Source organism: Montipora capricornis, chromosome 1 (genome assembly GCF_036669925.1).
Source record: "Montipora capricornis isolate CH-2021 chromosome 1, ASM3666992v2, whole genome shotgun sequence".
Taxonomy (NCBI): Eukaryota; Metazoa; Cnidaria; class Anthozoa; order Scleractinia; family Acroporidae; genus Montipora; species Montipora capricornis.
Window position 1 is genome coordinate 3,445,589 of NC_090883.1, and position 17,500 is coordinate 3,463,088.

General features: G+C 41.2%; 1 protein-coding gene across 1 annotated transcript in view; it reads left to right on the forward strand.

The window, feature by feature from the left end:
* The window catches only part of LOC138039989 (integrin beta-1-like), a 43,423-nt gene extending 26,268 nt beyond the window's left edge, over positions 1-17,155 (forward strand). The window contains exons 15-28 of the mRNA XM_068885813.1: positions 634-691; positions 1,360-1,424; positions 2,811-2,898; positions 3,521-3,594; positions 4,521-4,583; positions 5,017-5,089; positions 6,773-6,854; positions 7,926-8,053; positions 10,027-10,134; positions 11,026-11,176; positions 12,243-12,359; positions 13,522-13,634; positions 14,564-14,620; positions 15,192-17,155. Coding sequence (XP_068741914.1) covers positions 634-691; positions 1,360-1,424; positions 2,811-2,898; positions 3,521-3,594; positions 4,521-4,583; positions 5,017-5,089; positions 6,773-6,854; positions 7,926-8,053; positions 10,027-10,134; positions 11,026-11,176; positions 12,243-12,359; positions 13,522-13,634; positions 14,564-14,620; positions 15,192-15,266 — 1,252 coding nt within the window. The 3' untranslated portion in view covers positions 15,267-17,155. The remainder of the gene's footprint in view (positions 1-633; positions 692-1,359; positions 1,425-2,810; positions 2,899-3,520; positions 3,595-4,520; positions 4,584-5,016; positions 5,090-6,772; positions 6,855-7,925; positions 8,054-10,026; positions 10,135-11,025; positions 11,177-12,242; positions 12,360-13,521; positions 13,635-14,563; positions 14,621-15,191) is intronic.
* The last annotated feature ends 345 nt before the right edge of the window (positions 17,156-17,500 follow it).

Below are 17,500 nucleotides of genomic sequence, written 5' to 3' on the forward strand. Positions count from 1 at the left end.
TTGCCGAATGTGCTTCTTGAAACCACTGCATTGTTTGGGGGAGTTACTGTTATCAGTCACTTTTTATACATGACTGGGTTGTTATTTGATGCAAAATCAAGTGTGATATGTCTGTTTGCTGCAAGCTCACCAAGACAGATATTTTAGAGCTGGCACCAAACAGAAATCGATGGAAACCTGTTATGTCCAATCTGAAGCTGGTGTCAAGGAGATGACCTTGCCATGAACCTTTGGTCAGAATTATGTAGATTGAAAATACCATCATTTGGTAGATGTAGAACCAAGATTTCAACAAAGTGAAGGCCAGGGTGTAGGCTTCTTGAATCCTTTTGTTAATGTACATATAAAGTAAAAAGTAAAGTAAAGCAACCATATTTAACGTTGATAACTCGTAACAGTAATTCAACTGACAAACCTGAGGTCGCCATCAGTGCTCCGTTTTACGGGTATTTAAAGCTACTTAAGCTACACAAAACGGATAGAAGTCGAAACGAGGATGTGAGATCCGGGAATCGAACTCAGGACCTCTTGCACCACGGCTGCGCACTAACCAACTGTGCCATCCTCGCATACATATACATGTATGTGCTTTAGGAAAGTAATGCTATATAAATATTATATTGCTGTTTTCAGGCCTAGTTCAGGAACTAGTCAAACCCAACAGTGCTCAAATGTGAAACTGGGACAAGAGGTATGGTTTACGTAATTGAAGGAGTTATGTCTCATTGTATAATTTTGATGTGCTTCTCTGTCACTTGGGTGGGAGGTGCGGTGGCCTCATGGTTAGTGCGCTCGACTCCGGATTGAGTGGTCTGGGTTCGGGTCCTGTTGTGTTCTTAGGCAAGACACTTAACTCTCACGGTGCCTCTCTCTCCACTCAGGTGTATAAATGGGTACCGGCGAAATGCTGGGGGTAACCCTGCGAGGGGCTAGCATCCCATCCAGGGGGGAGTATAAAAATACTCCTAGTCGCTTCATGCTACTGAAACCGGAGATAAGCGCTGGCCTGATGAGCCTTCTGGCTCGTAAGCAGAGACTTTACCTCTCTTTCACTTGATAACCCCTGCTGGAAGCTTTTTTTGGGAGGATGATGCACTCCTGGTTTGGGATGTGTTTGATGGAGTATGTGACTCGTACAGTAGAATTGGTTGCTTTCTGTTGCTGAGAAATGTCATAGACATTTTGCTGTTAAACCTTTCAATGGTCTCCCCTGGCAAGAGCAAATGAGGAAAGCTTATATCTACTTACGTTAACTCGCTTTTAGTTGGTTACAGAGGTACAATGATTGTTAAAAGCGGCAGTCTAAGAAAGGCTTTGCAAAACAACCTTCCCTTATCTTTGAGTAATTTGTCGTCATAGGTTACTTTTGATGTCTCTGTGAAGTTAGAGGAGTGCCCAACACAAGACTCCGAAAAAGTGAAAAGGTTAGTTTTTCAGATGTTGCCTAATAGAGTTCATTCCTTAAAGTCGGTCTTAGATTTGGTAACGGTCTTTCAAAGATGGTCCTATGGAATTCCAGGAAATCCATCTGATTTCCTGTTTCACAAGGAAAGAGGAAAATCTCTGACCATGGTGGAAATGAAATCCACCCTTTATAGTTTAGTAAAAGTAATCAGCGATACTACACACCAAAATGTCTAATAAGATCTGTTTATTGTTCACTGCTTCTCCACGTTTGGTGGCTCTTGAGGAAGCCGTTTTTCTAATATCTGTAAGAGCAACTATTAGCTTAACACCCTTTCATCTTTATGCACTTGTTTCTGTTCAATACTGATTGCCATTGCCTTTCTGTATTTTTTTCTCAATGATCACAATGTTTGTAGGTCTTTTATGAGTCACAATATTTATTATTTTCTTTTATTATATGGCTTGTGTTTGTAGCCGATATAACGCGCGCTCTGATTGGCTAATTGTGACTGAATTGTAGGGCATTATTCTCCCGTAATGCCCACGGGCCGATTACGGGCTTGCAAAAACAAAGCAAAAGGTAATTAAAAAACCATATAATAAACTACTTACTAACCGAGCTGGGTCGAGCCGTACTGGGGAATATTGGCCCTCGGTCGTTTTTGTACGGACCGAGCGCAGCGAGGTCCGTACTGCTACTACCACGGGCCAATATTCCCCAGTACGGCCCTCGCGCTCGGTTAGTAAGAAGTTATTATTCCGTTACCTATGCCCAGGCGGGGTTTTTACGTAAAACAAAAGAAACAAAAGACAGAAAACAAAACAACTCCAAATGAAGACTAATCTCAAGTGACCAAAAATACAATGCTTTCCGGTAACTGCAGAAAGACCCGGGTTTTTTTGTGCCGAGCTCTGCAAACCACATGTTAGCAAAGTGCCCAAAAAAAAATGGCTGTGACAAGAGAAATTTTTTTTTATGAAACACTGAAATGTCGTCTAAATGTTTTCCCTTTGCGTCTAAAATATCTGAAGCAGTCGATTTTCCAAACAAAAGGGTTAGCAGTTGCCACTTTGCTGCTACTTTTGCACACAAGTATTGCGGGCTCATATTTTGTTTTGCTAAACCGCTGACAACACAACGCAGCGCGACGATCTTACGACTAAAATTTGCGAAATTGCGACTGGTTTTTTTCATTAATTTCGAGCCCTGTTAATAATATTATCATACAGGACTATCCTCAAAGCAACTGGCAATTCAGGTGTTACCGATTTGGGGAATCTTCATTCGCAAGTCCATTTTTTCCAAACAACATACCTCTCTCAATTTCTGGATACATGTTGCTACTCGTGTAAATCATGCAACCGGGCAAACTCAAGGAAATGCTCTGTTTACTTGTTTTTAGTTTCGTGGTCCGTGTCCCAGGCTTTGGATCTGTGGAGTTGGAGTTAAATTATATCTGTCAGTGTGAGTGTGAGCAAGACAGCAAGAAGGTGTGTGATCTGAAAATTAGACCAATATTTTTCATTGAGTAAGGTAGGTGTGGACTCGCTCCAAACGGTGTACATGTAGTGATTGACGAAGACAGTCAGCGAAACATAGCAATCACTCGCAACATAGCAATCAATTCTGGCTCAGCGGTGCCGTTTACTGATGTTTGAATCTCGCTGGTTGAAAATGATTCAACTACGTATGTTAAAATAAACCTTAAGCATAACAAACACGGTCTGACCATTTTCGAATTCTCACAGCTGGACTGGATCTAGCATGACTGATGGAGGCTATTGCGGGCAAATTAATTTGCATTTGATAAGATGAGCCCGCATTAGCCTCCATGTCATGCTGGATCTAGTCCAGCCTGAGCCGTGAGAATTCGAAAATGGTGTTATTTCAGTTATATTATCTTTAATTAGATGCAACAGAAGGTAAGTTCGTTTCTGGAGATGATAATTCAATATGATGTCATTGTTATTACTTTTGTGATGTTTGTTGTTCTTTCTAATAAGTTGTTTTTAAGTTAAAATTTGCATCTCTGAAATAACATACCGCATAATAATCCTAATTAATCAACTGAGGTGAAACGGTTTTTAACTATTTTCTTGCTGCTCTTCGCAGGAGTTTAACAGCTCTGTATGTACTGATGGACAGGGAACGCTCATCTGTGGATTATGCGAATGCAATGAAGGAAGGTAGGACCTTCCATTGTCATAGTTACTTTTATTATATAAGCACCAATCAAATACCAATTGAGCTTTCACGCGAAAACATGATGTCTTCACACGTGAAGTTAACATAGAAAAGATCACTGTTGCTATGGTTACATATGAAATCGCGCCTTTCGATGCCTTTCGTGAAATGATTTATTTTTTCATTGGTGTTTAATGATAAATAGAATATTAAATGGCCGCTTGGAGATACGAAATTTCCCTTCTCGTGTTGCAAAATATTTCACTCGTTTGCTGCCCTCACTCGAGAAATATTTGCCAGGACTCGAAGAGAAATTTCGTATCTCCGCGCGGCCATGTAATATCCTCTATTTCTTTACACTCGGATTTTAGAATAGCCCTCCCAACCATGATACCCCGCAGAGGACAGACCACAACACCGGGAACTTCATGCCCTACTCTTTGCGAATAGTGTACGGGTTCTATTTCGTCCCACACAGTTATGAAAATTGAAGAGTTCTTAGACGGGGCCTACGGTTTATCGTTCTTATACAAAGACAGCACTTTCTCCTCAGTTATCTAAATGTCCTGAATGTTGGTCCGGCTAGAGTTTTTATCCCGTGACCTCCTCAATATTGGTTAAGTTCTGCAGTTTGTCGATGTTATGTAAAGTGAATGATCCAGACAAGTCTTTTTCGATTTTCCATTCTCAGACAGGCCTGAGTTAGCACTGACCCTGACTGGGTATTTCGTAATTTAAAACACTATACTGGCTAATGGCTACTGATTATGCATTATGCATTGCCAAACAGTCACGGACAAAAAAAAAAGAACATTAACTGACAACCAACTTTGCCCTCGCCAGGACTAAAATTGAGTGCAGTATTGAAATTATTTTGTATAGACACATGGCAGTATGCATCTCATCTTGTTGTGTCTTTCTTATTTAGATATGGTGATTTTTGCCAGTGTGACACGCCTTTCGACCAATCGGATCAGGCCAAATGCAGGAGGTACAGTACGTCTCTTGAGTCTGAATTTCTCTCTATTTTGGTCTACCTGGCCAGAAAATGTCTAACATTTTAGGAATGTCTGTAGAGATATACCAAAATTCGCATCCAGAATTATGAGTGTTTCATTTGCTTATTCCATGGCTTATCGCGTCAGATTAACATTTCTTCGGTAAATTTGGGCGGATTTTGCCAATAGAACGCGCCGATCTGAACGACGTTTTTCATGCGTGAATTTTTTCCTATCATTTGAAAATGAAGAGAAAACGAGAACCAACTAACGTGCTAAAAATGATTCGCAACTATAAAATTAGCGCAAGGGAATTTAAATGCAGTACGTCTGTACTTGCAGTCCTTGCTTGGGCATCAGGATTTCGTTCAGTTGTTCTCTATACTTTTTAATCCTGACGCTGTTTGCTGATTATTTACTCTGCAGTTCCAACTCGACCGATGTACCATTGTGCAGTGGAAGAGGGGAATGCGCGTGCGGAAAGTGTGTCTGCAGAATAGTAAGTGTTCTTTGCAGTGGCTAAGGTTGTAGATTAGCGTTTTACTTAGGAAATGGCTTGTGCCCAAATGAAGCCTTTCCTCGTGTGTGGGTCGACTTTTCTATAAAGGAATTTGCCTAATTAAAGTTTCAGATAAAAGTATTATGGTGTATCAATACCCAAAAGCGTTGCAACCAATTTTTGTCTCTTCAGTGCTCTAGCCTTGGCCAGATTTAGTATTGTGCTTCTTCCGACATCGGTCTTCAGCTAGAACTTTTCATCTTACTGTAGATGTTTTTAACCCTTTACGATTGCCCAGATTCTTTACTCTTCTCCTTCCTCTGGTTTTCCTTCCATGAGACCAAAGGTTTTGCTAATCTGCTTAAGACAGCGTTTGAGGTTATATCCATTGTTTGCATTAAATTTGGTTTTATGAACGGAGTTGATAATGTAAATTGACCACCGTACAGAGATTCTAAAAGCTGACCATTTTAAGCGTTAGCCCTTCGTCAGAGCGAATTCGCTCTGACGAAGGGCTAACGCTCGAAACGTCAGCTATTCGAATCTCTGTACGGTGGTCAATTTACACTATCAACTCCGTTGATAAAACCAAATTTCTGTATACTACTTCCCCACCGACGCAGCACCACAGTTTCTTTAGAAACTACCCCCTTCATTCGTTTGGATTTAAACTTGGACTAACACCTCGTTCCCATTTGTGTGTCCTGTAACTGAACCTGCAACAATGTCTCTGGGATGTCACTGATTTCCACAACCGATCTGCTTGCCTCTCCAGTCTGGAGTATCCCGCTGACCATCCACTCACCTCTTGCTCATTCTGAATACCGTAGATGAGCCTGACTTTGTCGCTTTTAAAATCTCCACAGCCTGGTCTCCGTACTCCACTCCCCTTTTCCGTAAATTTATTCCTTTACATTCTCCAGTTTTCCGGTCTCGTTCGTAGTTTGGACATTCCAAGATTCCGTCTTCAGCCAGAAGAATTTTGTTGGATGTGTACGACCTTAGGAGCCTCAGTTGTTCGCCTGCCGTCCGCATGTCACAAAGAGTGTGATTTCGAAGACGCCGTTTGCTGAGTCCTTTCTCGATTGATACTCATACCTTTGTACTTAATGAAGTGTAATGATAGTTGAGCTCTCCGGTTACTGTCATGACAATAGAGATTTTGCCCGGCAGCCATGTTCCATGGCAGGAACAATAGATTCTTTTTCCTGTGGGAACAAATGTTCTTTCTTATGCAAAACATTTTTATTGTTTCTGCCATGCAACATGGCTGCCGTGAAAAACATCTGTACCCAACTTAATTGCATGGATAATCCTTGCTGTTCTCTCAGTTATTCCAAGCTCTCGCTAAGCATGTAGGTCTGGTCACCTTAATAGTCATCAGCTGCTGCATTAGCTAAGTGCTACCCTGTTTCCAGTGACAATGGTTTGATTTTAAGTTGTCCTTGTTCGACACTGCCCTCAAATCTGATATGCCCGCAAATGACCCGATCCCGTTAGCAAACTTGTGCCCGTATTTGGCACAAGGCTCGCTACAGGTAGTCACGGACCCGCGCCACAAAAGGAGTTTGCTTTGAGTGACGTAATACTGTTTGTGTAACCACGAATGAGAAGAAATAAAAACGACCAAGCGGTGTTTTGCAGAGTCCTTTGCTCGTCTTAACCCATGTGTTTCTATTTTAGGAACAAGGACAACGATTTTATGGAACGTTCTGTGATTGCAACGACTTTTCATGCCCTGAATATCAAGGCCAGTTGTGTGGAGGTAGATACAAACATACACATTTAATTGACCACTCCCACAGGGGATTTTTAGGGCTTACTTACAATGCCATTGATGCAACAGAACAGAACTGGGCGGAGGCAAACCAGTTGGCTGTTTACAAGTGCAGCCAAGAAATTGAACCAGGGGCTAACTACCTGCATCATAGAACCCCGATCTCTGGATCTCAAGGCAAGCGCCCGAACTAGTGGGTAACGCTGCCACCTCTCAAGGCGTGAATCAAGAAAAACCCTGCGTAGGAAACCAAGTTATTCGAGAAGTCATTTACAGATGTCTTTACCCGCAGTACGCGTGGCAGTCAAAACTGTGCTATCCTGTCAATCATTTCCCTTTCACCGGAAACGGTGCATTTCTGTGCGCAATAGGATGGGACCAAAGTAGTTTTTCGGGAAGGTAACAAAAATAAATACATGTCTTCTTACACTTGAAAATATCATACTGAAGTTAGAAAAAGCACAAATAACAGACTAAGCACAACAGCTGACGTTCGAATCGCCGCTCGCCGGCTACCCCGTTTTGGCGCCAAAGTTTGTTGACAAAAAAGTTTCCACATAATCTTTTAAATAGTTTTCTGGCCCTTTAATTGCGAACAATTGACGTGACGTCGGATAGCACAGTTTTTCCCGCTCCCTGAATTCTGATTGGTCACTTTAAATTTCAGTAGCTCTCGCCGTATGCACGTGGTAATTACAGAGCTGCACACCCTCAGCACCTATGGAAGGTCATTCCAAAGCTAAGGAGCACATGATGCCCAATATCCGTACAATCTTTAAGTATAAAACTGCCGCATAAGTAAATGACTCTTGTTTACGGATGTATGTGGTTTGAGTTTTTTTTGGTACCCCACTTTGTTCCCAGAGTGATTGACCAACGTGAACGTAGTTATATTTTGAGGCGAGTTAATCATCGACACTGCCTTTACTGTTGCTTAAAATCCTTAATGAATGTTAGGGAGAGTGTTGATAAATGCGATTCCTTTTAACGTAGTTCAAAACATGAGAAACTCGTAAAACACGAAAATAATTGTTCTGAACCCATTTTTCTTCGTTTCAGGTCCTGAACACGGCGTTTGCCGTTGTCGAAAATGTAATTGTAAGGATAAGTACTATGGCGACGTGTGTGATAAGAAGAATTGCACCTTCTTTCCCAAGGAGACTCTTTGCAAGCAAGATGCAACATCTGTGAGTACTTCGTTTCCTTGCGTCCGCTGTCGTGTGAACATCACTTGTAATATTCAATACACTATAATAAGGGATACATACCAACTTGTTCTTTGCAACCGCCGACCGGTTGGTTGAGCATCGGACCAGCGCGCGGGAGGGAGTGAGTTCAAGTCTGACCGGGGTCTTTAAATACCGGTAGACCACTTTCATAAATGGCGACCACTTATTTATGTTAATTAGACCTACTGCCCTCATTTTGAAACAAACATTCTTTTGAAATTTGCTCGTCACAGCGAGACTAGTAAATGAAGAGGGTAGTTTCTGAAGAAACTGTGGTGCTGCGTCGGTGGGGAAGTAGTATGCAAAAATTTGGTTTTATCAACGGAGTTGATAATGTAAATTGGCCACCGTACAGAGATTCTAAAAGCTGGCGTTTCGAGCGGTAGCCCTTCGTCAGAGCGAATCGAGGAATTGTGGGTTACGTGTAGTTTTTATAGTAGAGTAGGAGCTACGCTATTGGTGGTAACATGGCAACGTGAGAAATAGGAATATATTAGTTAAATGAAAAGCGTTCGTTAATACCGTGAGGATTAAGGGTGCCGATTTGGAAGATGAAGTTTTGGTTCCAGATTCTTGCGGCTTTCCGTCGCAACTAGATGTAGGGAAAGGCCGCAGATAGCCATGTGTTTTTTGGAGTGGTTAGGGAGATTAAAATGACGAGCGACTGGCTTAGATGCATCTTTGTCATTCTTCTCAACATCGCGAAGGTGTTCGCGGAATCGGTCGCCTAGTCGTCTACCTGTCTCGCCAATGTATAATTTATTGCAGAACGTACAGGTTATGCAATAAATGACATTTGCGGAGGTACATGTGAAACGATCGGTGATCTTAACAGATCGCTCTGCGAGACAAGTAAGGCTTATTAGCATTAAAACAAAAGAACATTTTATTTGGCCGCCATTATGAAAGGGGGTCTATAGCTAAGGAGAAAGTGCTGCCTTTGTTATTACATTCGGGAATGGATAGACTTTCGAGTCAGTTGGTCCCGTAACTCAATTCTTGTTCATAAACTCTGTGGAACGGTTAAGATCCCACACACTATTGGGATAGAGAAGGACACAGAGTCGTGAGTCACTTGCGAAAGCTCGAGGGACGAGAGTCAACATATTTCTTTGGGACAGTAAACGTAAACTCTACGAAAATATGGAAATAACTTCTTTTATATTATATAAATGAAGCGAAAACGGCCTGTTGTTACAAGTCAACTGTACATACAGCCAGCTTGGGACATACAGCGCAGAAAATTCAACCGAATAGGGAGTTTTAGCAAAGACGACGGCTACAGCAACGAAAACTTTAGTCCAAAATATAACTTAGCGCTATCGCAAGTATTTCACGATTAATCCGTCTTGTTCACATTGTACAATACAGGCGAACTATCCTGTAAATGGATGGGTACGAACGGTTTTAAAGTCAAAACTGAAAATGACTTTTTCATTGTTATATGCTCACGTTGTCGTCAAAACCTAAAATTTGGTGATTTCACGTTGTTGTTTTGTGGAGTACGGCAAAGAAATGCACGGAAATTCGTGTTGCACGTGCAGCACGAGCATTTTTCCTTTTTCAACCAATAATATTCTTGCTTTGTGGCGTTGCCGTAGCCGTAGCCGTAGCCGTCGTCTTTGCTAAAACTCCCTATTCTTTGGGGAGGGGAGGAGGTGGGGGTAAAGGTAGGGGGTAGGGGGTAAAGTCTGCTTACGAACCGGAACTTTTCCCGGTTTCTGTAGCATGAAGCGACTAGGAGTATTTCTAAAGTAAAGTGTCTTACCCAAGAAGACAACGCAATGTCCCCGGCCAGGGCCCGAACCCGTACCACTCGTTCCGGAGTCGAGGGCACTAACCATGAGGTCACCACCTTCAATGAAGTTGTCACATGTTTTCATGATTGTCGTGTTGCTGTAAACTAAAAGTAAGTTTAATTTGCCTTGTAGGAACTCTGTGGGGGTCCAGACAGAGGCCGCTGCGTGGAAGATGAGGTCAATTGCTACAAGTGTCAATGCAATAAAGAATTTGATGGCACTTACTGTGAAAATTGCCCTGTGAGTCTGTCTTCTTGTTGTAAGCAAATGCAGCCAGAATCTACGATTGAAGACCACCTTGTAACCGTCACCTCCGTTTTTGGCTTAACCTCCCTCTTCCCCGACCCTCTTTCCTCTTTACCATGTGGTCGCTGATGGGAAACGTGTCTTTATAGACCCGCAAGCTAGTTGTCAAGTAGCACCATTGAAAGATGTGACTGGGAAGGGTGGTTGACCTGACAGCGAAGAGCGCGCGTGTTGACATTTTCGTTCCGGGTTGTAGTCTCCGTTGGTGATGGGTGTTAAAAAGTATTAGCCATTTTGGGGTTTTCGCGCTGCTAGGGTTTTTGCTTTGTGTTTTGGCTTAATTGATTCGGAAATCGAGTACAATTTAGAATTAGTCGGTACAGGAGCCCATCACCCGGAGCCTCAATCTCCCATATAAACCCTTGGAGACAGCCTTTGCCCGTATCTTTTTATTTTTAGACGTTCAAATTCCCGCGAATGCATTTTGCCGTCCAATCAGAACAAAGCTTTTGTATTACATCACAAGCAGTCACTCACCAGTGATCGCGTTCGTCTCACAAAATATTCTAAAAATATAAAGATACGGCAAAGGTTGACTCAAGGATATAGTCTGGATGGAGGCTCCGGGTGATGGGCTCCTGGTCGGTACGACTGAATTAAAGTTTTGTTTTTGATTTTGCGCGTCATCTTAAGTAAAAAGGACTAACTACTGTCGGCCATTTTAGTTTAGTTTTGATTTTGGCGCTCTTTCTCGTAGGCGAGTGGGTGCCATAGCGACTTTAATATGGGCTGAAGTTGAACATCTCTCGTGTTGTGGGAATCGAGTAATTTTAAAACAGATAACTTTTCTTAGTGAATAAAGATGCTTGGCTCCTCTCGTTTTAGAATTGTGAAGATGGTATGTGTAAACGAAATGACGATTGTGCGCTGTGTTCAACGTTTCAAGGAAAGTCTTTGGGCGAATGCAAAAAAGCAAAGAGATGCGAAGAAAATGTTCTGGAAGTTGAAATCGTGGATGACATCAAGAAGAAGACAGGTAAAAAGTGGAATTGCTTGTGTCAGCCATTTGAAACTTGAGCTTCCCAAAAGTTTTTTGTATTGTTGTACACGATTATGTAGACTTTTTCAAGGAGAGTTGTGACCTACCCGGTTCACGAGTTCTCGAACCTAGTCTCCCTCTGTTTTTCTTAAGATTGATCTTGTGTTCGAAGTTTTCATGTACTTAAGTAGAACAAATGGGCTAACTCAATGTTGTACCCAATTCAAATCTCCCGGGCGAAGATTCTTTGTTTATTGCATTAGCGTTTTGATGCAGCAAACACGTTAAAATGATATAAGTTTGCGATTTAGTGAATTGAAGTGATTTTTTTGGTGGGAAAAAACTGCAATCAAATATACTTTTGGGTGTCACTGAGAACCTTTCTAGCCCAGAAACCGAGGAAGAGTAAAGCACACAAGCAAATGGAACATGCGAGAGAACAACAAGGCACAGATGTATAAAACGACAAGAAGAACTTTTTGTTTCAATTGAAAGATTGTTATTCTTTCAAGTCTGTTTAACGAAATGAAGGACTTAGTAGATTGTGAAAAAAAAAGCCGACAAACGTCTTATGCTGTGTCGCACATCAAAAAATGTCGTGAAAATAAAGTGAGTGCTAATGTGTTAAAACCCTGGCGTTGCAGGCTCAGCCCTTCAACAGTGGGAATCAAAACGTGCTTCAAAAATGTGCCTCGACATATCCTCAGGTTCACACTGCCTCGACTTCATTGTTTAAAATTGCATTATGCGTGCAGCATTTAATTTAAGCGGGAACTCGGAATTGAGTCCGTGCGCCTGGCTAGTACCCGTGCGCTGCATATTTCCGCCACAGACCTTTATACCTCTGACTGGCGCGTCGTCCAGTGATTAACCTTCGACTTCCAACGCCAGTGCTCGCCTCCATGGTAAATAACTGTGGAACAGAATGAGAGTGCCAAATTCCTTTTACTATCCTTTGTCAGTTTGGTCCCCTGAGTTTGCCTTACGTTCTTGAGCACATGGTGAAAACAATAACTTACCGAGGCAATTAAGATCACTAGTTTGATTTTTCTTTTCTTTTTAGATGAAGGACTGTATCGTTGCGAGGGAATTGATGAGGCCGATGGTTGCACTTACTACTTCACCACTAAAACGGAAGAAAACAGCAAAAGTTTTAAGTTATATGTCCAGAACGGCAAAGGTAACAATTAACATTGTCTAGCTCTTGCCGAAGTTGGGAGGGGTGGATTGCTACGTCTCTTAATCGACCCTTATGCCCTCCCCACCCCCTCATAGCACGTAGCTCGAATTTATTGTTAACTCCCCGGCTTGTACTGGAATTCCCTCTTTGCGGCGATGGGAGTCAACAGGTTCTCTTCCGTAAGTAAATTCTTTGAATACTTTCATAATCGTGCACTTACCAAATGCAGAAAAAGGTGGATAAACAAAGGAACATTCTAGTTAAAAAAAAATACAACTAGTTTCAGATCAGCTGTAACAAGTGAAAAGAGAATTGTGAAAACCCAGTGGTGGATGTTGTTGTCGAAAGACTGCTCTATTCGCTTTCAATAAACACCACTACTTTGTTTTTTATCGCTTTGACTCAAATCAGTTTGAGGCTTCGCAATGTTTGCCAAAAGGTTACAAGGTGCAACCCTTTTTTCATGGTCGTTTTTGTTGCACTATGAACACACCATGTAATTTCCACTCACGAGTCTAAATAACTCCCACCCACGCGCCTTACAAGATCTGTAACAAGTATTTAGCAGCCGACACCAGGTGCTTACAACTCCAGAACTAAGTCTATGTAACGGCATTTTCACAGATCAAGCTATTTTTAGGCGAGTTATTAAAGGCGCTGTTACACTGTGAAATGTTTCGTGCAACTCGCAATGTTTTGGCGACATTGTGGTGGGACAAGTTGCACGAAACTTGTCCCGCCACAATGTCGCCAAAACATTGCGGGGCAAGTTGCAGGAAACATTTCACAGTGTAACAGCGCCTTAAATATGATTTGCCTTTGCACGAATGACCTTTCTCAATCCCGTGGGTATTAAGTTCTCATGCAAGTCTTGTGATGAGCTGGAAAGGTATGGTTTCGCCGGAAAATCAATCTAAAAATAACTCGGTCTGTAAAAACGCCGTTCCACAAATACAGTATAGTTTTACGCTCCTTGTCATGGGTTCCTGTGGACATCTAACATATTCCAGGGGGAGGAAAGGGACAATTCAATGGTTTTTTTTACCCCTCGGAAAAAAGGAAACTTGCTTTAAACGTTTTCATGAGCAGCATATATTCATTTCGGTCTGTAGACTTTCCCATTGTTACTGTGGCTAATTATGTCCTCTTGCGTCAATATTAGTGAGTTGTCCTAAAGAGGCTCCCGTGTTACCCATTGTCCTTGGAGTTGTTGGCGGAATATTGCTGCTTGGTCTCATCATTTTAGTGGTTATTAAAGCCTTTTTCACCATGGTGGTAAGTTAGCTCTCTCCACTTTTTTAAGGCTGTGTGCTTTTACGTATAGTTTAGCGTAAAACCGTGGTAAATGACATGGAAACCTTTGGCTTTTACCATCACTATACTGTTTTCGTTCGTGTAACCAACAGCCATATTTGCATACTAAACCAAAAGGAAGAATTTTCATAAAAGTAGATGTCAATTCCCAAAAGAATATTTGCTCCTCCAACGGCCGCCGTGGCGTCATGTAAAGAATATTATAACTCATTCTGCTCAGACCTGCTCGTTTATGTTATCTTTCTTTACACGAGCAAATTTTACCTAGGGAGGAAGATCGACACTGGCTTGTCTGTGAACCAGAAATGTTTTCAGGCTGTTAAGACACGCACAAATAGTTATCTGTGCACAGGACCTTGGTTCTTTTTGCATGTTGAGCGTGTATAAATGTGAGCCTCGTTTGCATTTTAAAGGCATGGTCACTGAGCACGCATTTTAGAATGGACTATTTTCAAATGTGCCCTTTAATTCGTTGGGGAAAATCTTCACATTTACCCATGCAAGTAAGAAATTGCCCATGAGGAGGTTCCTTATCCTTGTGTAAAAAAAAAAAAAAAAAGCATTCCTCAATGTTATCTTAACTTGGTACTACCCATGTTTGAAAAGGAAGTTGAATCTATTCAAAATGTATCCAAAAATTTTAGTATATAACGTCTGGCGTGTGAGAAATGGGGAAATATCTACAATAGTCCTATGTACTAAATTTTGCTAACGAATGCGATGTGCACTATTTCATTACATTTCTTTGCATTGGTGGCACGACCTCCTTTTTCTTTATGTATCCTTCTTTCTCGAAACTCCCTCGGCTGCCCGCAAATATGGTGTATTCAGCCACCTCTCTCCTGTCCATTGCGTTGTCTCGTTGACGTGTAAAATGCTTTTTGTTTAAGGATCGAATCGAATACCAAAAGTTTGAGAGGGAGCGCATGCATTCCAGATGGACAAAGGTAAGATAATTTATTGAATGGAACCGTTTGCTATTTTGAGGTTGGGCGAAATTGTTGATCGGATACTTGGACTCGACGTCATATTTGACTGGAATTTGGTGGGTTTTTTTTTTTCGCCTCCAAAAACTAATATCTGAGTTGATTGAAGGTGAATGGTAATAGTAATGATATTGGTAAATCGTATTTCATGTGCGCATATTTAAGTGCGTTTTACAGCTCTCAATTTTACGGGTGATATCAGGCATCAGCATGTATTGGTGCTGTCGATCGTAGTCGATCCCACCCAACCCTTGAATGAATGAAGTCAGTGATAACCACAAAGGACAGTCCATAACAACGGGAGCACTGTGCCCTACTCTTCGCGAACTAGTTCGTGTCTGGGTTGGGTGTAGGGCAGGATCTTTGGTTTTCTACCTACTTGGTTTTGGGGTCAGCGGTTCCGGCTCCGAGTTCCTGGACTAGTAGCGTTTAGCAGTTGTCATTTCGTGTACACAGCCGTTAAAACGGGCTCATCTGTTGTTGCAGTTTTTGATGGCATGATCATTTCCGTTTTTTTTTTTTTGTTTTTCAGGAGAAAAACCCGCTTTATCAATCTGCTAAAACCACCTTTGAGAATCCAACATACGCTGGGGGGAACAAAAATTAGTTGAATGTTGGGGTCCTTTAGAGTTTGCCTAATATGAAGTATCATTTTGCGAGCTCACAGGCCTATCCTTTGCTTTGAGGAATATGATATTCGTAGACATGAATACGTTGTTAATTAATTTATGCTCCAAGCCCCAGTTGTTTAAGGCCGGACAGTTTTAGTGGATAAGTCACTACCCGGAGTATAAAATATACTCCGTTTAAACGTGGCAAGGTTTTCGTACATACCTCCACTTAGAGTGTGCATATTCACGATTGTGTGGGCAAATGCTTAAATCTTTGTACTAACTGGAACGGTCGGACAGTGTGACTCGTCTACTGGATAAAGATATCTGTGCTTTGAACAAGTGGGGCATCGTGGACAGTCCTATTTACCAATTGGCAAAGTTAGGTGTCGATAGCAGAAGCGTTTTTACGTCCGAGTCAGAGGCTGGAGTACAGTTGAACCCATGTGCTATGTGTAGTGATATAGCTTGTCGAACTCTGTAAGCTTGCCCCTTCTTTGTCTGGGATGTTTTTGCACTTTTGAGTTTTTCATCTTTATAACCGATACATAATTATTTGTTCTGCTCAGTAGTTTTGTTAGGACATACAAAACATGATTCTCTACTATAGGATGAGATGGCTAAGTGTAATTTAATTAAGCATAAAAGGGAGTAAAAAGTCGGTCGCCAAATGAAAAAGTGATTTTATCTTGTACCAAATTTCGCGGGGTTTTGGTTTCAAGTGAGGCATCAGGTTTAAATTGTAACAGGGAGGGAGGTAGACCAGCGGAAGAGAATTTGTTATTATTGCGACACTGTTAATATGCAGTTAAATTTTATTTAATTAGGGTTTTCTGTTGAATATCTTATATATAATTACCGGCAAGCGGTTGTCTAAAAGCGTGCAAAGCTTTCAACTCAGAACAAATCCTGCAGGCAGTTTGGCATTCAATAACTTCCTGCACGAATAATTTTTTAATCTTCCAGACATCGTTTATTTTTTGTAATTGCTCGTAGGCTGTCACTTGGTATTGAAGCAGCTAAATAACCGGCTTTTGGTGTTTGCTCTTTTGTTTTTGGTTCGAGTAGTAAGCGGATCACGTTCTTTCGAGAGCTGCGACTTGGCCTGGTTTATTCTGCTAAGGTAACACTATAAACTTTACATAAATATATTTGAAAGAATTCTTTACCGATCTCTTTTAAAACCATGCATCAAGAAAATATTGAATAGCTTTTATATCGAAGAGTTGAAAGAAGTCAATTTACTCTATATTGTCGTTTGGTTGTTTGTTAATTGATTATAGATGATGTCAAAATGTGATCAAAAGAAAAAGTGCCACACGAAGGTAACTCATGATTTACCACAATATGGCGTCCTCTGAGATCCATTACGGCATCATGGAATCTATAGGCGCGTTATTAAAACGAAGTTTACCCCAGACCGCGGTTTACATCAATTGTTCTCGCTTCAGAATAAGTGAAGTGATTCAGCAAGGAAGACGCTTCTGTCCTCTGCTTTTGCATTCCCGATGCTATTTTGAAACAAGAAAAGCGTTTTTGTAACCTTTCGGCTAAACTCTGTTTGAATGACTATTGCATAGCTTTTATATAATATAAAGAATCAAAATATAAGATGACGTCATTGGCGTCTGTCCCTTATAGGATATAAAAATGCGTGCGCAATTTACCTTATAAAAGGTTGCGTTACAATATTTGGTTGCTGGTGTTATGCCTGGATATGTAGTATATTTGAATTAATAAAAGTAGCATTTTGCAAAAGTAGTGTTTTTTCACGTCAGTTTTGTGGCTCATTTTTCCCTCAGACTATACATGAGATGAATTAGAATTTTGTGGTAATAAGTTTTTTAACATTGTAGAAATATTTTAATAAAACGATTGTCAGCTATCTGTGTTGGTATGTTCATGAGATTTTGGTCTCTTGCATGGTACCACCCTACTTCAGACTATTTCTTTCAACCAGAACTCACGCAGAATGCTCTTCAACCCAGCGAGCGGAGCAATTTACCGTGTTGAATGAGTCATTAGTAGATTAGAGAATGTTAGCATCGGCGACGAGTGCGGTTACGAGAACAACTACAACTTCTACTCTTTCTCGAAGTCTTGCTCTACATATTTAGGTAAGCGTGTAATACGAGTTCCAGTCTTCAGAAAATACTATTATGAGATGAAGTTTACATTTGGGCGTCATTTTTGAATGAGTTACATACATACATAGACCCAATTCATACGT